This window comes from Rhincodon typus, chromosome 5 (genome assembly GCF_021869965.1).
Source record: "Rhincodon typus isolate 14 chromosome 5, sRhiTyp1.1, whole genome shotgun sequence".
Taxonomy (NCBI): Eukaryota; Metazoa; Chordata; class Chondrichthyes; order Orectolobiformes; family Rhincodontidae; genus Rhincodon; species Rhincodon typus.
Window position 1 is genome coordinate 119,514,309 of NC_063336.1, and position 23,019 is coordinate 119,537,327.

Sequence of the window (23,019 nt, forward strand, 5' to 3'; positions counted from 1 at the left end):
AGGAGCAGAGAGCCTCTCTGCTCCTATGATGCTGCTTGGCCTGCTGTGTTCATCCAGCCCTGCACCTTGTTGTATAAAGATTCAGATCACTTTACAGAGCAACCTTTGCCAATCTATCACCATTTAAATAATAGTATTCTCTTTTTTCCAACTGACATGAACAACTTCACATTTATTCACATTGTGCTGCATCTGCCATGTATTTGCCCACTCACTCAACTTGTCTAAATCAGTTCAAAGCCTCTTGACATCTTCCTTATTAGTTACCCACCTAGATTGTAACATCAGCAAACACAGACATATTACATTTAATTCCTTCATCCAAATTGTGTGGGACTTTATTATCCATTGTTTTCTTCATAATCTATTCTACTAATTATCTTCTCAAGAAGCTCCAGTAGGTTTGCCAAACATGATTTCCCTTTCATAAGTCCACGCTGCCTTTGTGTAATACTATTGGTATTATTTAAGTGTCTTGTTATCACCTCCTTCATACTCAGCTCCAGGATTTTCTCTGCTAAAGGTAAAGTAACCATTGCCTTACCAAACCAGAGGCAGTCATCCCTCTGTAATGAGAGAGCAGAAGATAATTCAACCTGAGGGTCAGCATGCCTCAGGCAAGGGGAAAGGGTGAGAAGGAAAGTCATTGTCATAGAGTCATACAGCACAGAAACAGACCCTTCAGTCCAACTAGTTCATGCCGACCATGTTCCTAAAATGAACTAGTCCCACTTCCTGTACCTTGCCTATTCATGTACTTATCCAAATGTCTTTCAAATGTTGATACTACCCACATCCACCACTTCCTCTGGCAGTTCATTGCACACACTAACCACTCCCTGTGTAAAAAAAATTGCCCTTCATGTCCTTTTTAAATCTTTCTCCTATCACCTTAAAAATATGCCACATAGTTTTGAACCACCGCACCCTAGGGAAAAGACCCTTGCTATTCACCATTCCTGTGCCCCTCTTGATTTTACAAACCTCCATAAAAGGTCACCCCTCAACTGCTCCAGTGAAATATGTCCCAGTCTATCCACCCTATTTTTATAACTCAAATCCTCCATTCCCAGCAACATCCCCTTAAATCTTTTTTGAACCCACTCTAGTTTTATAATAAACTTCCTTTAACAGGACAACCAGAAATGCACACAGTGCTACAGAAGATGCCTCACCAAAGTCCTGTACATCCTCAACATGATGTCCCAATTCCAAGGTCTAAGCACTGAAGGAAAGTGTGCTAAGCACCATTTTAACCACCCTGTCTAACTGTGATGCAACTTTCAAAGAATTATGTAGCTGAACCCCTAAGTCTCTCTGTTCTACAACATTACCCAAGGCCCTACCATTAATTGTACAAGTCCTGCCCTTGTTTGTTTTACCACAATGCAACACCTTGCATTTTTCCAAATTAAACTCCATCTGCCACTTGTCAGCCATTGACCCAATTGATCAAGAACTCTTTGTCATCTTAGATAACCTTCTTCACTGTCCAGAATACCAACAATTTTGGTGTCATCCACAAACTTACTAAATGTGCCTTCTATATTCTCATTGAAATTGTTTATAAAAATGACAAACACAATTGGACCCAGTATTGATCCCTGCAGGAATTGAACCCAGCTGGTTGGTGTTATTCTACATTGGAAACTACATCATTAGTCACAGTATTATTGCTGCTGTAGTTTCCCCAGTCTATATGTAAATTAAAGTCACCCATGATTAATGTAGCACCCTTGTAGCATGCATTTCTAATTTCCTGTTTAATGCCATCCCCTTCTGTTTTGTCTGTCCTTTCTAAAGATTGAATGCCTTGGATGTTTAGTTCCCAGCCTTGGTCATCCTACAGCCACGTCTCCATATTTGCAAGCGTATCACATCCATGGAGATCCACTTGCACTGTTCATTCAGTTACCTTATTGTGAATGCTCTGGATATTTAGATCCAGGACATTTAAACTCGTCGTTTGACATTTCTACATTTTTTGCTTCTGTTTTCTCTGCCTTCTACTTTTGATTTCAATTTTGTACCTTTAATTTCCATCTTTGTTGTCTCCTCACTCTGATTCCTCTGCCACTCTAGTTTGAACCCTCCCCCAATGTACCTGTAGGGATATTGGTCCCTGTTCTGCTGGGGTGCACCCCATCCAGTTTATCTCGGTCCCATCTTCCCCAGGATCAGTCCCAATGGCTGAAGGATCTAACTCACCTTCCCTCACCATCTCACCAGCAATGCATTCATTTCACCCATTCTCCAATTTCTGATCTCACCAGCACATTGCACTGGGAGTAATGCGGAGATTAGTACCTTTGGGGTCCTGCTTTTTAAGTTATTTCCTAGCTCTGTGTAACTGCTTGCAAGATACCAACTCTCTTTTTACCTGTGTTGTTGGATGGGAATCTGAGTGGGCTGACAAACCAATTCTAACTGGAGAATATCAACCTTATCACCAGAGACTAGCAGAATCAAGTCAAGTCAAACCTGTCCAGACCTAAGTGTGAAACTAATACCATCAAAAGGACACCAGAATCTACATTTCGGAATCACTGCTGTGGAGCAGGCACATTTCACAGGCCCAGGCATAAAATATAACACTTTATTCATTACACTTTCATAAAGTGTACCTAGGGAGGACACAGTCACAGAGCAACAATGAATACAAATAGCTACTTACACAATTAAGTTTGTGATGTAGAACAGGCTACAATACAAGAAAACCCAAGAGCATTCCTCGGGGAAATAGATAAATCAGACAAAGGTTTTCAGCAAGAAGATATTTCAATGGGCATCTTATGAATTCTAAATTTGGTACAGGACTTGAATTTTACTCAAATGGCATAATAGGTCAAATTAGTTAAAGTCAAGAAACCACTGGTCAAGGAACAGCTAGTCAGAGAGCAACAGAGCAAGCAATAATCAGTTAAGGAATGGAACAACCAGACAGAGGACCTGCTGATAGGAGAAATCACTGGATTTCCTTAACTCATAACAGAACCCAAACAGAATTCAAACCGAAAGAACTGCGGATGTTGTAAATCAGGAACAAAAACAGTGCTGGAAAAGTTCAGCAGGTCTGGCAGCGTCTGTGAAGGAAAAATCAGAGTTAACGTTTCAGGTCGGGTGACCCTTCCTCAGAACAGGAAGGATCACCAGACCCGAAATGTTAACTCTCATTTTTCTTCACAGATGCTGCCAGGCCTGCTGAGCTTTTCCAGCAACTTCTGTTTTTGTTCCAGAAAACAGAATGAACCAAGTTCAGTTATGTCAGCACAAGTAATTTGTTTCATACTGTGAGTAAAGTGGTAACTGTGATGATACTGTCAGAAATGTTTTCAACTGCTATCAACACTGGAAAGAGTTCAGACTGCAAGGATCAGCAAAGTCTGTGAGAAAACACGAGCAATCTGATCGTCAAACAGCAGTATACCCCATTGAGGGAAAGTTAACTGCCATAATTTAGACTGTGACATAGCTTGGCTAACAAATAGCTAGGGCAGATTGAAGTCAGATGCTGAGGTGACTCAGAAAATGAAACTTCAAACAGAAAATTTCATTTCCTGATCTTGCCAGGAAGAATCCTCGGTAACAGTTACAGTGACCGTTCCAAGCAAGACCAATCCTCAAAGTGCATTACTGAGGAAGTCAGCATACTAGTCTCACAAGTAATAGAATCACTAAGGGAAAATAAAAGCATTCAATCTTATCATCAAGCTGAAGTGAAGTATCTCCATGCTTCAGCACAGATTTCCTGGCGCATTGAATATAAAAACCTACAGTGCATACACCTCCATGAAAACCATCACTGAGAAAAGGCAACTAACATCGAAAGATTCAGGACAGATTCAAGAAAAAGTTGCTTGTTCTGGTGATCCAAGAAACTGTCAGAAGAAAGTATGTTTCAACAGGACAGCTGTCCTATGTGAAGGAAATTCATGAGATTAAAGGAACTTTCATACCTTAGCCTGTCAGGAAGAGGATCAAAGTTAACAATCTTCAATCCAAAAATCCATAAACCTTCCAACTCCAAAGATAGTATACTCAGGAAGAATAGTGAAAGCTAAACCACATGAATCCGTGAAGTCAGAGATTTTAGTGGAAATGCAGTGGGGGTAAAAGTAATTATTTACATAAATGTAGAATCATAAGTCACGGAAAAAGTTGGAGCAAGACATTGTATAAGAGCGTGAGAGTCTGAAAGAGTTAATGCTATGAAGTGCCTAAAGCCTTGTCCATTTTGAATTGAATTAAACAGAATTAAACAGAATTAAACTGAATCGAATTAAATTAGTTTTATTGTCACATGCCCTCGAATGAGTGCAGTGAAAAGTTTGTGATGTTGCTGCTTACGGTGCCATCTTAACTACAGGATACCTGGGCAAGATACATAAGTATTTGGTACAAAATTGAAAGAATAATAAATAAAAGTCCAGCATAAGACTAATGCAGAAAACTAGTACTCGATTTACAGTCCTTTCGCTCCATTCTGTGCCAGCACCTAGCCGCTAGACCACATCGGGCCAAGTCTCCAAATGACGCCAGGCATCAAAACATGAGACCTCGCCTCCAGTCCGCAAGGACCTTGCCTTCCCCCGCGCTGGGCTCCGGTCTGGGACTCCACCCCCACGCCAGGCTCCGGTCCGGGACTCACCCCCACGCCGGGCTCCGGTCCAGGACACCCCTCCCCACCTCCCCCAGCGCCGGGCTCTGGTTCGGGACTCCCCCTCTCTTCCCCCGCACCGGGCTCCGGTCTGGGACTCCCCTTCCCCCCGTGCCGGGCTTCTCTCAAGAAAAGAGAAAAAACAAGAGAAAAAGAAAAACAATGGGTGGTACAGAAAAGCTCTGGCTGGAACATCCTACTCTGCTGCCATCTTGGACAAACTTCACAGGAGCTGATGATAATATCATACAGGGTTGTGGGTGTACAGATAAGGATTGTGAAACAGTAAAACCCAGTGTGTGGTCTTCCTCATATTCTCTGTAACAATGTCTATTAATGTAATTTGTACATAGATGCTGTCATGCAATAATCTACATCTTGATTAAAACAAGCGCTGCTTCCTGTTAGACTGCCAAATGGTTTTCAACATCCTAACAAGAATTTTTTTCTTTTCCTTTCTGGCGTTAAGAAACATAAGATGCAACAACTCAGGGATAACCCATGCCTCTTTAGAACCTTCCTCCCGTCCCCTTCCCTCTGACTCCATCCCCTCTCTTAACTGCACTTTCTGTTAAATGTTCACTATCCCTTCTGACCTTCTGCTCTCTGATGCTGAATATTCTGTACTCAGCGAAGGTCTTAGTTTTATCCCGCTGTGTGCCCACCTCAATGGCTCTTCTTCCGTTATCTTTGCCTCTGTGCCCATTTTTTGGGCAAGAGTCCCTCTCCCCATCCAATAGATCTCTTCACCCGCTTCCAACACCCTTTCTCCACCTGGACCCCTTCCTCTGAAGAAGGATTACTGGATCCAAACGTTAACATTGCTTTCTCTCCACAGATGCTGCCAGACGTGCTGAGTTTCTCTGGCAATTTCTGTTTTTATGCCAATTAGAACATAGAACATAGAACATAGAACATTACAGCGCAGTACAGGCCCTTCGGCCCTCGATGTTGCGCCGATCTGTGAAACCAATCTGAAGCCCATCTAACCTAAACTATTCCATTATCATCCATATGTTTATCCAATGACCATTTAAATGCCCTTAAAGTGGGCGAGTCTACTATTTTTGCAGGCAGGGCATTCCACGCCCTTACTACTCTCTGAGTAAAGAACCTACCTCTGACATCTGTCCTATATCTATCACCCCTCAATTTAAAGCTATGTCCCCTCGTGCTAGCCATCACCATCCGAGGAAAAAGGCTCCCACTGTCCATCCTATCTAATCCTCTGATCATCTTGTATGTCTCTATCAAGTCACCTCTTAACCTTCTTCTCTCTAACGAAAACAGCCTCAAGACCTTCAGCCTTTCCTCATAAGACCTTCCCTCCATACCAGGCAACATCCTGGTAAATCTCCTCTGCACCCTTTCCAATGCTTCCATATCCTTCCTATAATGCGGTGACCAGAATTGTACGCAATACTCCAAGTGCGGCCGCACCAGAGTTTTGTACAGCTGCAACATGACCTCGTGGCTCCGAAACTCAATCCCTCTACCAATATAACCTAACATACTGTACGCCTTCTTAACAACGCTATCAACCTGGGTGGCAACTTTCAGTGATCTATGCACATGGACACCGAGATCTTTCTGCTCATCCACACTACCAAGAATCTTACCATTAGCCCAGTACTCTGTATTCCTGTTATTCCTTCCAAAGTGAATCACCTCACACTTTTCCGCATTAAACTCCATTTGCCAAGTCTCAGCCCAGCTCTGCAGCTTATCTATGTCCCTCTGTAACCTGCAACATCCTTCTGCACTATCCACAACTCCACCGACTTTGGTGTCATCCGCAAATTTACTAACCCATCCTTCTACGCCCTCATCCAGGTCATTTATAAAAATGACAAACAGCAGTGGCCCCAAAACAGATCCTTGAGGTACACCACTAGTAACTGAGATCCTTGAGGTACACCACTAGTAACTGAGATCCTTGAGGTACACCACTAGTAACTGAGATCCTTGAGGTTTTCCTCTGCCACACTAGACCACCGGGCCCTGTAGATCACTCCCAGGAAAGAGGATGTGGCAGCAAATCTACCAGAGAGTGTGTAAGACACGGTGAGGGATGGTGAGGATCATCTTCCAGCTGGAAAGGGAGAGTTTGGGTGGGGGATGGTGGATGTGCCGGTGGGACTGACATTTATGTATGGACCTTGGTGTGGATCCCAGAAGAAATTAAAGACGTATTACAGCAGCTTAGCTCCTGGGTAAGGAGACATTGATCGAAACGCTTGAAACTTTTCTCTCCCTGTCAGATTGCTATGGCTGCCAATCACAGCTGGTGTTTGTGGCAATTTTCTGATGACCATGTAAAATATACTCAGTGACACTGGAATCTGCCAGTTCCTTGCAGTTTCATCTTTCTCCCACAAATAGCTTTGGATCAATTGGAAAGTTGAGACCAATGTATCTTTGGAATATAGCTACAATGGCAATATATAAATTCATTTTTCTTCCCCAGTGCTCCTTCTGAATTGCAGAGCAACAGTATAGAAACTTATCAGAATAGAAAGGAGTAGAATTCTTGTGGGGCATTTGGCAGTGTGAAATTGCAACTATACTATGCCGCACGACAAACTGGTTTAAGTGGAGACATTAGTTACCCTAGACCAGTGTTTCTGAACAATATAATTCAGTCATGTTAGTTGTCTGTTTAGTTAGAACCACCTGTAACGATCACCACCATAACTAGCTAAACATGTGCCTAACTCGAGTAGTACATTTACATTTTACAGGAATGCTCGCTGAGCCGGTGGATTTGGTTGCAAATGTTTTGTCACCCTGCTAGGTAACATCGTCAGTGCGCCTCCGGTGAAGCGTCGGTGTTCAATCTCGCTTGTTATTCACCGGGGGCGCTCTGACGATGTTACCTCCTGCTAACAAAACATTTGCAACCAAACGCACCGGCTCAGCGAGCATGTCTACAACCTCATCCACAACCCGAGCTACATATCTTCTCGAAACAGAATTTTACAGGCACTTTGTCAACCCTTCCATCTCCTGCAGCTTCTCCTCTCTCAGTCACAAACGATGATGAATCTACATCTGACCACGTTCTTGTCGTATTCATAGAGTCACACAGCATGAAAACAGACCCTTCGGTCCAACTTGTGCTCACTGACCAAGTTTCCCAAATTTAACTAGTCCCACTTGCCTGTGTTTGGCCCATATCCCTCTAAACCTTTCTTATTCACGTACCTATCCAAATGTCTTTTATATGTTGTCACTGTACCTACATCTACAACTTTCTCTTCCACACATTTCTTCATTCCACACATTGAACCACCCTCTGCATGAAAAAGTTGCCCCTCGGGTCCCTTTTAAAATCTTTGTCCTCTCACTTTAAAGATATGCTCTCCCCAAGTTTTGAACTCTCTGACCCTAGGGGAAAGGCCTTTGGTATTCACTTTATCCATGCTCCTCATGAGTTTATAAACCTCTCTAAAAGGTCACCCCTCAAGCTCCTATGCTGCTGTGCAAAAATTTCCAGCCTACCAACCACCCATCCCACCTCCAAATCACTATTAAGCCAATGTCCTTTTGCAACCACACTTGAGAGGACATGCCTAAGTTATTCACAAATGTGCTCTTCTGTTGACTTCTGCTGTCTTTGGCGTTCTAATCGCAATAACTCTGCAGCTGCCTGATTTGCTTGATCACTCCTTTGCATTCACTTTTGATGTCCTCACTCCAATTAAAATGTTCACCTTCTCCTTTTTACGTATTTCTCTTTGATATGACCTCCAACTTCATCTCCTCAAGTCTACAAAGTGTAACTAGATCACGGTCCTTGCACAACTGTCTTAATCATTCAGCACCAAATCTGGTTTGCCCACATTAATCTTTATCATGCCTTGTTTTTCTCTGCCAAAAAAGTGCCGTAATCCTTGGATCATTCTGGGGGAAAGGATGACCTCACACTTCATTTTACCATTAACAATAATCTACTTACGCACAAGCCTGGTACTGCACCTCCCCAATTAATGATTGCCAGGAGCTCATGCATTCCACTGATATTGGCTTTGCTGCTTCCTCTCTTCCCATTACCAAGTAAACCAAATTGCCTGGTCTTTTCTTCAACACTCTCAACATCTTATCTATCACTCAGTATGGCACAAATGGGAGAATCTTGTCGGACAATCTGGAACTCGGGGTCATAGTTTAAACATAAGGAGCATTCCAATTATAATAAAGATGAGGAAACAATTTTTTCCTCTCAGAGGGTTGTAATTTTTTGGAATTCCCATCCTCAAAATGGATGCAGAATCTTTCATATTTTTATGGCAGAGATAGATAGATTCTTGGTGACCAAGGGGATGAAAGATTATCAGGGATATGCAGGGACGTGGAGTTGAGGTTAAAATCAGATCAACCATGGTCTTATTGAATGGTGGAGCAGGCTCAAAGGGCCAAGTGGCCGACTCTTATACCTTGGTTGTATGGTCGCATAAATTCCTCCAAATGAATAATGGCAGTGATATAAAACCCAACCCCCAATAAGGCCACTGTCTCAGGTTGAACCAGACAGTTCACAATCTCAATGTCCTGTTCGACCAAATCTCTGCATCCAAAACTGGGATCCTCTCATACGAACCACATGCTTATCATGTCTCTTTAACACTTCTCCTTCCCTCGCCCACACACTGCTTCATTCAAGCCTTTGTCTGTCTGTCTACAATATCCCGAAACGATACTTGATTAGCAAGATAATGTCAGATAGAATAACATGATAGAGAAGGAGCAGGCCCATAACCAGAAGAATGTCTCCTCATTTTAAACATCCTTGTCAGTATTAACAGATCATGGAGATAATGGAGGCATTTCCAAAGGTCAGGGACAGTACCATGCCTTTATTGTTGATTTTTTTTCCATGTATTCGCTCGTACTTGCATATTGCAATCAATAAGCCAGTAAGCCTGCGCATTTCAGTGTCCACACTGGCATTTCTGAAAAAATCTCCTCAAACAGCAGCAACGTGGTCATGGAGCACCCATCACCTCCTTAGACTCAGAACAAAAGCCAGTCCAACTGTAGCGAACAACAATGGATTCTCTTATCACTTCAATGGATAAAGGTGGCAAGTTTTTCACTGTCTAGCTCAGCCTCATCTCAAAAGTGATGTTCAACCAAATCATGATTTGCCGATCTGCCTACAGCTATTACACATGGAGTCACTATTGGAGGGTGGATGCAGCTGTTGGCTTTGTAGCATGTTGTCCTGTAAGGGCCTGACTCTGTTCTCCTCAAATGTAGGGATTGCTTCATGACTAAGACTTCTCCATTTGGATCAGGCCAGTGTTGGTTTTACATGTGCACTGTTCCTACCAACAGGTTCTGAGGTTGGCCCTTAGAATGTCTTTGTGTCTAAGTTTGTGACATCCCAAGGGGTGGGTTCCCAGACTAAGCTGACTGCAGAATATCATCTTTGGCAGGTAGGAAGCTTCCATGTGACCTACATGACTGACCCAGTGAAGCGAAGCTACAATGAGCATGCTCTAATACTGGGTAGGCAGCATCTTGCAGGAGCTTCCTAATGAGGGATTTTGCTCTGCCATTGATGTCACAGATACTAAGCAGTGAAGGTAGAATTGCTTTGTGCGATACCAATAGGTTGTCCGTGTCTTACAGCTTTTAAGGGATGATATGAGAACCACTGAGATAACAAGGTGAAGAGCAGGATGAACACAGCAGGACAAGCAGCATCAGAGGAACAGGAAGGCTGACGTTTTGGGCCTAGACCCTTCTTCAGCAAAGGGTCTTTTCTGAAGAAGGGTCTAGGCCCGAAACGTCAGCCTTCCTGCTCCTCTGATGCTAGTTGGCCTGCTGTGTTCATCCAGCTCTGCACCTTGCTGTCTCAGATTCTCCAGCATCTGCAGTTCCTACTATCATGTGAGAACCACTGCCTGGTAGACTTTGTTCTTTGTTTTGAGACAAACTTCATGCTCCATCTAAAACCCACAATTACCTGCAGAATCTTCAGCTTGCTTTTGCCAAGTGACGGGTAATTTCATCATTCAAGACAGTGCTGTTGGACAGGATACTCCCAAACCAGCAAACACCAGCACAAGTCTATCCAGCCTGAGGGATTTAGCTGGGAAGTTTGAAATGTTGTAATCATCACTCACCATAACAAATGGCACACAGTAAGATTAAGGGGGCATGAGGAGGTCAACAATGCCAAATAAATTACTTCAGATGATACTCCATAATCAAAGTGTCAGGATATTATGGATACAATATATGCTGACACAAATTGTAGTAAAGCTGCTTTTAGAGGATAGAACATGTTTAGATTTGTTCCTTTTATCACATTTGTAGGTCGCTGCTTAATGCCCCATTTCTATTCCACCTTTGCTGGTTTGATAAATACAATAATCCCTTGTAAAAGCTTATATTTTGAAAGCCCATGTGCAATATTCACATTTGTAATATATAAAAAATATTGTATTTTATGGCAACTGACTCCTCTTAACATACATTGTGAAATAGATTTTCTTCATTAACCGATTGTTTTGCAAGTCTCATCAGTTTGTGAAGGGGGATGGGAAAGGCTGTTTCTGAGCCACTTTGATGGTCTCAGTAGTTCTGTTAATCTCTGAGCACATGATTTATGACTTACCCGGTATCTGGGATGAATACCCATTGCCATAGCAACTCTAGCATACTGACTGATTGGCCGCTTGTAGCCAACAGCAGACGTAGATCTTTTCTTCATCTGGTGACTGGTAAAAAGAAAACAGAAATCATACGAGAATAGAATAAGAAAGACAAATAAATGTTCTAGACAAAAGCTGGTCTGAAATCCTGGGGTCCATGCATTTTATGAAGAATGTTCAACATAAGACTTTCACAATACAGTTGACACTGTAACAATAACCATCAGATGTGAACTGGTATCTTAGAAATCTGGCAGGTGAGCTGAAGTGAAGTTTCATGTTTGAGTTATCTCCAATGTCTTAAAACTGGAGTTACAATTCAGGTTAGTGACAACATTTACCCTATTTGAAGGTTCAGTTTTTCCCCCTTTCTTTTCTCAAAAGTCCCTTCTTTAGGATTTTATCTTTAGGAAGAGGACATATTCTGAGACCACGTTATTTCTATGAAGTTAATGCCACTCACCTCTCAGCAGGCACTAGTGGTAGGAACTTCCACTGATCCTCATCACAGTCAAAGCACAGCCGATTCATTATCTTGTTTTTCTCTTCAGGTGGAATAAAATTTTCAATAATCAGGTACCTGAACAAAACAAAGGATTAATATGAGCTGAAGAATGCTCTGAACTTTTTCCCCTTAGGTTATACAGCATCAAACCTTGGGATAATTCTCATTGCATTTATTGCGGAATGTAATAGATGCGGATGGAAAAGTACTGAAAATGGAGACAAAGGTAATTTACAAAATATTTCAGCAATTATGTCAGCAAAACTTGCATCATGTATCAAAAATAAACATGGGAAAGACAAACATAAGTCACAAAGTGGGTCCTCAAAATCTAACCTTGGAGTGAACTATATGGATAGAGAGCTGGTCAAAATACTTCAACAGTTTAATAATGTCAGATGGCTGAAGCAACAAAGAAGTAAAACAGAATAATAACTGTGAAAGAGACGAATGGAAGTGTGCCTGTGCATTTGTAACATTAAGCTGGTGATAAGAAGTCAAATGTGTAAGTGTTAAATGTGCTTAACAACATGATACAGATGTGAAAACTAGACCTTGAATCCTGAAGTAAGAAGACTCGAAGTATTTGAACTATGATGCTATAGACACAGATTGAAAATTAGTTGAAACAAGAAGAATGAGAAGATCCTTGAGCTAGAAGAAAAGAAAGAAATATGACACACTGTGGGGCACATCATTTAGGAATCACAAGAAAGGCTGCTGTAGTTGTTAACATCCAGGAAAGGTGGAGATAATAAGGTAAGAGAGGAGACAAAAATTACAGTGGCTAGATCACAAAGTAAATACCAATCATTCTGGCCATGCAATATTTTATCTTGTCCTTTTTGACAGGTTCAAATGTCTTCCTGTTGTTTTTAAAATATTCCAATTATTTTTGCCCATTTATCTTTGGAAATCCACTCCATGTGTAAACAATGTTTTTGGTGGTAAGATAATGGGAAGGCCTTTGGACTTTAAACTTTCAAACCTGCTGGTGGAACAACATAAAATCCAACCATGAGTCACTTTCCATGGAACATACACATAGTGGACACTCGTCCAATATTTTGTATTGGACAAGACGGATTCTTCCAGTTCAATTACTGCTGCTCAACAAATCACTCAGACCTTCTGCTCACTGACCTAAAGGATTTCACTGCTTATTGTTCGTTATTACTGTATTATTGTTGTTCGTTATTTATGTCACATTATGCCCTTGGCCTTTCCATATTCTGTAACCTTTTCCAGCCTTGAAATTCCCTTCACCAATTCCAGAATTTTCTTTTTCAACTCTGGCCTCTTGTACAAACCCCCTATGCCCTACCAATCGCACATTGTCTACAAATGCCTGAGCTTAATACTCTGAAATTTTCCACTCCAAATTCCCCTATTCTCCACTCCTTTAAGCTTTTCCTTCAAACCTCTTCACCAAGCTATTTGTCATTCCTCTTATCATCTTTTTCTTTGGCAGGGTATTCACTTGTTGCATTATACTTCTCTGAAATGCCTTTGGATGATATTTTAATTTGACGTGGCATATGAATGCAAGCAGCTGGTTCATTTTTTAAAAAGACTAAAATTCAGCAATTGCTACGAAATCCGACTGTTGAAACCCTGGTGTCAAGATAGAACTCCAACCATTTCAAGGAGGGGTGTTTTTAAATTGTTTTGGTTGTGAAATTTAATGAAACCCAAAAATAGGTATGACAGCTGTGGTGTGTGATTAACCCATGCCTATTGCTTCATAGACAGATTTGTATGACCTGTCCATCTAAATAATCTCTTGCTGCAGTCAGGGCTAAACAGCTGCTGTGTTACTACATGCCTGCAGAATTGTGACAGAGCTGCACCCCTTCAACCTACCTTGCAGCTTAAAACCAGTTTGTACCTTTTAAAGGGCCACATGTCCAGCTGGAGTTTCTGCTTCAGGTGGCTGGGGAAGAGTGTGAGAGCAGGAACATTACTGAATAATGGTGCTCCATCGTCCTCTGAAGCAGCAATGGAAGCAAGAACTGGAATGGGAGAGAGAGAGCTCCTTTACATAAAAGCAGCCAGGAGGCCTTCCAGGCAAAAACTACAAAACCATCTGCACCAGACAGATGCCAAAGGCAATTCCAGCTCTCTCGCTTCAATGATCTGGATTCACGATCTACAGAAAATTCAATGACCTCATACAAATGAGGTCAATGGCAGTGAATGCATCTTCAAAATCTATATACCACCCAATGAACGACTAGTCTCACAGTCAATGTACCATGTCCAGAAACTCACCACCAACAATTCATCAGACATAACTGCTAAAACATGTTTCATATTTAACATTGCTAGGAGGATGTAAGCTTTGAAAGATTGTTGAAATATGCAAGTGTTTCAAGTATTGTGGAAATACCTGGAGTGGTTTCAATGAAAGACATTGTTGAACATCTCTGTGGACAGTGGAGATTTTTTTGACAAAGTTTCCAGGTGTCACATGACTAGTTTTACTGTAGACCCTGCTGGGGCAGACTGAACAGTGACTGTATGGAGAGGTGGGGAACAAAGAGTTTGTGAGAGATAGCTTCCCACCTGATTCTCCTCTTTCTGAAAACCTCTGAGATTTGAGAGACAACCACACCAAATTAGTGCTTTGACCATACATGCCAGAATATCCAAATGACAGGCTTTACAACATGCTGTGCCTTCTTGTTTTTGTCTTCCAGAATAACCCGAATTGACAGAAAGTGTTTCTTTTTGTTTTTAAAAATGAACCTTTGCAGAGAGAAGTCTGTTTTTCCACTTCTTTTCCTGAACTGTGTATGTTTGTGTGCATTTGGACATTTATACTTCCATATTACTGACTGTATACGGGAACCACTTATTTAAACTTCATTCAATAAATACTGGTTTATTCATTCTTTTTTGTATCATTACAAGATGTGAGCATCACTGGCCAGGCAGCATTTATTGCCCATCCCTAATTGCCCAGAGGGCAGTTAAGAGTCAACCACATTGCTGTTGGTCTGGAGTCACGTGTAGCCCAAACCAAGTAAGGATGGCAGTTTCCTTCCCTAAAGGACATTAGTGAGCCAGATGGGTTTTTCCAACAATTGACAATGTTTTCATGGTCATCAGTAGATTTGTAATTCCAGATTGTTTTTATTGCATTTAAATTCCACCATCTGCTGTGGCAGGATTTGAATGCCCGTCTCTGTATATGATGGGTTAGAATTGTTGATGACATTCAACAGCTGCATGACCTTGAATAAGTCCTGTGGTGGGTGACTCACATTCCTGTTCATGCCGAAGACGGCACAATCAACTGGTTTTTCTGTACTTGCGGTTACTTACACCAAATGAGAGAGAGCATCGTTCCCAATCATTGGACTTCCCCTTGGACCGGGATCGCAAAAGGTGCCAGGAACAAACCTCAGCCTCCAGATCAGCTGTCAATCGAGGGGTTCCGGATGAGCAGAAGGACGTGAGACTTATTGTATTTTTTTCCTTTCTTTTTCATTTATTTTATTGCTTACATTTACTTAAATATCAACATTTATTATGTGGTCGAGTCTCCTCTTAACCACATTTAACCAAATCTAAAGAGTTGTTTGGATACCCTTTGTAATCTAAGACAGTCCTCCCCTTAATGAATCAATAACTGTATTTATTAAAGAAACTTGGCTGATAGATTATTCAATTTAAAATCTGACAAAGTATTTAAGTGACCATCTCATGAACTGGGAAATCTATTTTTATCTATGTTGTAACCCGTGAAGTAGTGGGACTGAGACTACAGTGCACTCCTCCAGCCTCAAATGTAACACAAATCATACTGGCATTCATAATTTCACCACACACTTCGCACTATGGCAAGCCTCACGTCAATATCAAACAGTCTGTGCAGTTTCTCCCAATGACAGGCACATTAACCAAACACATTGCACTACATTCACTGACATTTTCACTTTACAGACCAGGTGAGACACAAGAATACCAGCACGAACTAGGCAGAGGACCCTACAGCCTGATGGAGGACACTGTGTTCACTAGAGTAACCACAACTGAGACTACAACCAGCATTAGAATGAAAATCACTGAAGTTGACAATATACTCAGACCTAAATCCCCCTTCACTGCATCCTCCCTTCACCCACAATACCTTTGGATTTACAATTGTAGATGGTCTAAGCAGTCAGGCTAGAGAGGTAGTGCAGGAGCAGCAAGTAGAGGAAGCAGAAGAGACTGATGATGAAGAAACATCATCGCTTGATCAGACAACTTGCTGTCACTCGCTCAGTTACTGACACTCTGCAAATACTTTATGAGTGGCCTGTACTCAGGGCAGAAAAAGGTATAACATAGGCACCAACATGCCACAGGACAGGGTTATATTCAAGGTTCTCTGCAGAGTACTTATGAGGATTTTGTTAAGGCAATGAATGAATAAAACCCGATGGGTATCCATACAGAATGACTTGGTGCAATGTCAGATCTGCCAGAAAACGTGCTATCACTGTATTCAGCTCAGTGCAGGACCTTGTATATGGTTTATAGACTGTTCTTTCCAGTGTGGAAGTGGCCAAATCCATTAACACACTCATGGATTCAACCATGATAAAACATCCATTGGCTGTTGTCTCAGTTTCCCTTGCAGTACATACGGAGAATGTTGCCGAAACTCAGCCGGTCTAGTAACATCCAGGGATAGAGAAATAGAGTTAATGTTTTGAGTCTGATACAACTCTTCTTCATAAATAACCCAATGTCTGGGGTCTGCATTGACACACACATTCGGATTACTGTTGTCATGGTTGGGGTTTCCAAGAGGCTTGTATAATTTCTCAACATTTTGTTGGGATTGTTGAAGCATTAATGCAGGGGATTGGCAGCAGCTCTATGGAGTGAAAAAAACATGGAATTCTCACTCAGGGTGACAGCATATGTCGTCCCATCAATGCCATTCCTCCAGTGTCCTTGCCAGCCCTGACTCCTGTAACTTCATCTGCAGTCCCCCTCATTGAAAGTTAGCAATCTTCCACCAGCCATGCTCCAGTCACTGAGATAACAAAGACAAGCACTGAAGGAAAGCTAAACAATGTTTAGTTAATATTTGTACTGAATATTGGATCTCCCCAAATGCAGAGATACCTTGTAGTGATGAAATTCCTGTGTAACACTGAAATAACAGGGATAAGATGCAACTGAATATTGCTGTCTCATCAAGGTCATTATCATCAAAGCAATTGGAAATTGAAACATTAGGAGGAATCAGTAATTACTGGGAAGGCAATGGCCTAGTGGTATTATCACTAGACCATTAATCTAGAGACACAGATATTGTTCTGGGGACCCAAGTTCGAATCCTGCCATGGCAGATGGTGGAATTTGAATTCAATTTTAAAAAAATGGAATTAAGAATCTACTGATAACCATGAAACTGTTGTCAATTGTCAGAAAAACCCATCTGGTTCACTAATGTCCTTCAGAGAATGAAATACGCCACCCCCACCTGGTCTGGCCTACATGTAACTCCAGACCCACAGCAATGTGGTTGACTCTAAATTGCCTTCTGAAATGGCCTAGCAATCCACTCAGTTGTAATAATCGCTACAAAGTCTCAAAGAAATGAAACCGCACAGATCACCTGGCATCGACCTAGGCACCGGAAAAGACAACGGCAGAAACAGCCCTGTCGACCCTGCAAAATCCTCCTCATTAATATCTGGGGGTTAGTGCCAAAATTGGGAGAGCTGTCTCACAGATTGGTTAAGCAACAGCCTGACATAGTCATACTCTCAGAATCATACCTTACAGACAATGTCCCAGACACCACCGTCACCATCCCTGGATATGTCCTGCCCCACCGGCAGGACAGACCCAGCAGAGGGGATGGCACAGTGGGATACAGTCAGGAGGGTGTTACTCTAGGAGTCCTCAACATTGACTCCGGACCCCATGAAGTCTCATGGCTTCAGGTTAAACATGGGCAAGGAAACCTCCTGCTGATTACCACATACTATCCTCCCTCAGCTGATGAATCAGTACTCCTCAATGTTGAATAACACTTAGAGGAAGCACTGAGGATGGTAAGGGTACAAAATGTACTCTGGGTGGAGGATTTCATTGCCCATCACCAACAGTGACTCAGCAGCAGTACTACTGATCGAGCTGGTCGGGTCCTAAAGGACATAGCTGCTAGACTGGGTCTGCGGCAGGTGGTGAGGGAAGCAACAAGAGGGAAAAACATACTTGACCTCATCCTTACCAATCTGCCAGCTGCAGTTGTATCTGTCCATGACAGTATCGGTAAGAGTGACCATTGCACAGTCCTTGTGGAGATGAAGTCCTGCCTTCACATTGAGAACAACCTCCATTGTGCTGTGCGGCACTATCACCGTGCTAAATGGGACAGACTTCGCACAGATCTAGCAACTCAAGACTGGGCATCCATGAGGCGCTGTGGGCCATCAACAGCAGCAGAATTGTACTCCAGCACAATCTGTAACCCCATGGCCCGGCATATCCCCCACTCAACCATTACCATCAAACCAGGGGATCAACCCTGGTTCAATGGAGAGTGCAGGAGGGCATGCCAGGAACAGCACTCGGCAGACCTGAGGATGAGGTATCAACCTGGTGAAGCCACCAAACAGGATTACTTGCATGCCAAACACCATAAGCAGCAAGAGACAGACAGAGCTAAGCAATCCTACAACCAATGCGACAAACAACTGCACCTCCCAGTCGCGAACCATTTCAACTCCCCCTCCCACTCCTTGGACGACATGTCCATCCTGGGCCTCCTCCAGTGCCACAATGATACCACCCGAAGGTTGCAGGAACAGCACCTCATATTCTGCTTGGGAACCCTGCAGCCCAATGGTATCAATGTGGACTTCACAAGCTTCAAAATCTCCCCTCCCCCTGACCGCATCCCAAAACCAGCCCAGCTCTTCCCCGCCTCCCTGACCTGTCTGTTTCCTCTCCACCTATCTGCTCCTTTATCCATATTTCATCCGCCTCCCCCTCTCTCTTTATTTATTTCAGAACCCTCTTCCCCTCCCCCATTTCTGAAGAAGGGTCCAGACCCAAAATGTCAGCCTTCCTGCTCCTCTGATGCTGCCTGGCCTGCTGTGTTCATCCAGCTCTACACCTTGTTATCCCACAACCAACGGATCAGATCTAAGCTCTGCAGTCCTGCCACATCCAGTTGCGAATGGTGGTGGACAATTAAACTCACTGGAGGAGGAGGCTCCACAAATATCCCCATCCTCAATGTTGGAAGAGCCCAGCACATCAGCGCAAAAGATAAGGCTGGAGCATTTGCAGCAATCTTCAGCCAGAAGTGCTGAGTAGATGATCCATCTCGGCCTCCTCCAGTGATCCCTAGCATTACAGATACCAGTCTTCAGCCAATTCGATTCACTTCACGTGATATCAAGAAACAGTTGGAGACACTGGATACTGCAAAGGCTACAGGCCCTGACAACATTCTGGCAATAGTACAATGACACTTGTGCTCCAGAACTTGCTGCTCCCCTAGCCAAGCTGCTCCAGTGCAGTTACAACACTGGTATCTACCCGACAATGTGGAAAACTGACCAAGTATGTCCTGTACATAAAAAGCAGGACAAATCCAACCCAGCCAATTACCGCCCCATCAGTCTCCTCTCCATCATCAGTAAAGTGATGGAAGGTGTCAGGAACAGCGCTATCAAGCAGCAGCTGCTCAGCATTAACCTGCTCAGTGACGCCCAGTTTGGGTTCCGCCAGGGCCACTCAGCTCCTGATTTCATTACAGCCTTGGTTCAAACATGGACAAAAGAGCTGAATTCCAGAGGGTGAGGTGAGAGTGACAGCCCTTGATATCAAGGCTGCATTTGACCGAGTGTAGCATCTAGGAGCCCCAGCAAAACTGGAATCAATGGGTATCAGTGGGCACACTCTCAGGTGGTTGGAGTCATACCTGGCACATAGGAAGATGGTCGTGGTTGAGGGAGGTCAATCACCTCAGCCCCAGGACATCTCTGCAGGAGTTCTTCAGGGTAGTGTCCTCGGCACAACCATCTTCAACTGCTTCGTCAATGACCTTCCCTTCATCATAAGGTCAAAAATGGGGACGTTCGCCCATGATTGCACAATGTTCAACGCCATTCATGACTCCTCAGATACTAAAGCAGTCTGTGTCCAAATGCAACAAGATCTGGACAATATCCAGGCTTGGGCTGACAAGTGACAAGCAACATTCACGCCACACAAATGCCAGGCTATGACTATCACCAATAAAAGACAATCTAACCACCGGCCTTTGACATTTAATGGTGTTACCATCAATGAATCTCCCACTATTAACATCCTGGGAACTATCATTGATCAGAAACTCAACTGGACTCACCACATCAATACAGTGGCTACCAGAGCAGGCCAAAAGCTAGGAATACTGCAGCGAGTAACTCACCTCCTGACTCCCCAAAGCCTGTCCACCATCTACAAGGCACAAGTCGGGACTGTGATGGAATACTCCCCACTTGCCTAGATGAGTGCAGCCCCAACAACACTCAAGAAGCTTGACACCATCCAGGACAAAGCAGCCTGCTTAATTGGCACCACATCCACAAGCATCCACTCCCTCCACCACCGACACTCAGTAACAGCAGTGTGTACCATCTACAAGATGCACTTCAGAAATTCACCAAAGATCCTCAGACAGCATCCTCCAAACCCACGACCACTTCCATCTAGAAGGACAAGGGCATCAGACATTTGAAAACCACCACGTTCAAGTTCCCCCACAAGCCACTCACCATCCTGATTTAGAAATATATCGCCGTTCCTTCACTGTCGCTGGGTCAAAATCCTGGAATTCCCTCCCTAATAGCATTGTGGGTCAACCTATTGCAGGTGGACTGCAGCGGTTCAAGAAGGCAGCTCACCACCACCTTCTCAAGGGGCAACTAGGGATGGGCAAGAAATGCTGGCCAGCCAACGATGCCCACATCCCACAAAATGAATAAATAAAGAAAAGTTATTCTAACAGCACTACTATTGTTACCATGGGTGGCTGCAAGAAAATGATGCACCATACAGATGTTAGAAAATATCTCCTCCTGCCCAGTGTTGTGAAAGAGGTCTACATCTGAACAGGTGATCTTGGTACTTACTTGAGTTTAAGTTCTCGTGTCAGTTCGTTCTGTGTGCGCTCCAGATCCTGTCGCTCCCTCACATGTTCATCCTGTAGATCCTGAATCTCAGTCTTCACAGCCTGAAGTTTTGTGAAGAGCTGTAGTAGGATAATAAGAAGAGGAGAGATGGGAATCATTTTTCATTGGTATTAATCTGACAAACAGTATAATTTGTCCACATTTTGAAAAGTAAAATATTACAAAGATGAGGTGTAAGCTAAAATCTAAGATGATTGATCAAATTTTTGATCTTTTTACAGAATACAAGGTATATAATTGCAAATCCCATTTCTAATAAAGTTTCAAACCTACAGTAAGCCTTCCTATTATTTCCCTTATGTACGCAAGCAGTTAACCATTGATGAATTTCTAAACTTATTGTAGAATTTATTTGGCAGAATTATGCAAAAATCTTCAATCCCTGTTTCCAAAATTTTTCATTTCCTTTTCGTATTCAGGCTGTTTTGATTCTTTTGCTCCTTGCTCCACTGCAATTTTCTGTCTCTATCTCTTTTGCCTCTTTATCAAGCTACTTCATTTGATATTGAATATTAACCATTTCTAATGACTGTGAGTGCTATCACTGCAATTCCTTCTCTTTCCTCACGGACAAAGGCAACACCAACTCCAGCTTGGCCACCATTTTCACAACCTGTGCCTTCCTCACCCTTTGTAAACCACCCCAAGTGACTCCTTCCATAGCCAGGAACCTCTCAGTCTCTGAAAGAACATTTGTTACACAAGGTACTCCCTTTTAAATGAACTGAATGCAACACCCAAAAAGAAAACGGCAACATTCACTACTCACTGTCTCCGAGTCCAGTAATCCTAAACCCAACCTGGAATTAGAGATTTTGATCCTGGCAAGAACCCCTCCCACCCCCAGTTTTGTTATGGACCAGACCAGCCACCCTCACCCCACCCAAATATAATAAGGAGATAGCCTAGTCCTTAACTTTATTTATTCAAAGGCAAGTGTAGGGTGCTGGGTTCCAGATGTGATTCAATTGGTCCACATCTAGCCTTTCATTTAAACATACTTTATTCTTATGACATAGTTACAACCCACAAAAAGGAAGAATTGACCTAAGTTTAACTCTATTGAAATACTTAACAAGATCATGTGTTACTTAACCACTACACAGCAACTGTTCCAATACAGGCAGCATCCCATAAACACACAGCACCTCAGCAAAACAGTTAAGGTTCTCACGTGCTGCCACTTCCAGTCCAGCTGAACAAAATGCTGAAAGAAACATTCTGCCTCTTTTTATTTTGAAGAGGAAACCTCTTGTCTAAGACTCTGGTGCAGAAAACTCGAGCTGTTAGCTCAGCAGCAGCAGCAGGAATCTTCTCACTAACTGCAAGCAAAACTAAAAACCTTCCTGGGTCTGTGAGAGCCCTACCCATTCATGATTCTTCCGTTTAAAAAAAAAAACACCCAGGGGTGTGTCCAAGTTGTTTATCAACTCTCTGTCTGATGCAGATATCCCAGCACCAACATGGCAATCCTCTGCAGGAGAAACAGCACAGAACAGATCGCTTTTAAAGGAACAGAACCATCACAGACTACATCATCTACATGACCCTCATCTACCCTCATCAAATTCAAATTTGATAGACATGACATTTGAACATTTTTGTACAGTTTAGACCTCCTCATCTGGTTGGCAGACAGAAATCAGAGAGCTGGGAATAAACGGGTCCTTTTCAGAGTGGCAGTAAGTGATAAGTGGGATTCAGTGCTGGGACCCCAGCTGTTCACAATATACATTAATGATTTGGACGAACGAATTAAATGCTATTTCTCCAAATTTGCAGATGACACGAAGCTGGGTGGCAGTGTGTGCTGTGAGGAAGATGCTAAGAGGCCGCAGGGTGACTTGGACAGACAGGCTGAGTGGGCACATACTCTGCAAGCGCAATACAGTGTAGATAAATGTGAGGTTATCCACTGCGGTCACGAAAACAGGCAGGCAGATTATTATCTGAGTCGTGGCAGTTTTGGAACAGGGGAGGTGCAACAAGACCCAGGTG

General features: G+C 42.9%; 1 protein-coding gene across 2 annotated transcripts in view; it reads right to left on the minus strand.

Annotated features, from left to right (window-relative positions):
* LOC109936154 (kinesin-like protein KIF3C) overlaps positions 1 to 23,019 on the minus strand; it is a 185,309-nt gene that overhangs the window by 27,101 nt on the left and 135,189 nt on the right. For both annotated transcript variants that reach the window (XM_048597486.1, XM_048597485.1), the window contains exons 5-7: positions 20,962 to 21,080; positions 11,783 to 11,899; positions 11,283 to 11,385 (exon numbers count right to left, since the gene is read on the minus strand). In XM_048597486.1, coding sequence (XP_048453443.1) covers positions 11,283 to 11,385; positions 11,783 to 11,899; positions 20,962 to 21,080 — 339 coding nt within the window. The remainder of the gene's footprint in view (positions 1 to 11,282; positions 11,386 to 11,782; positions 11,900 to 20,961; positions 21,081 to 23,019) is intronic.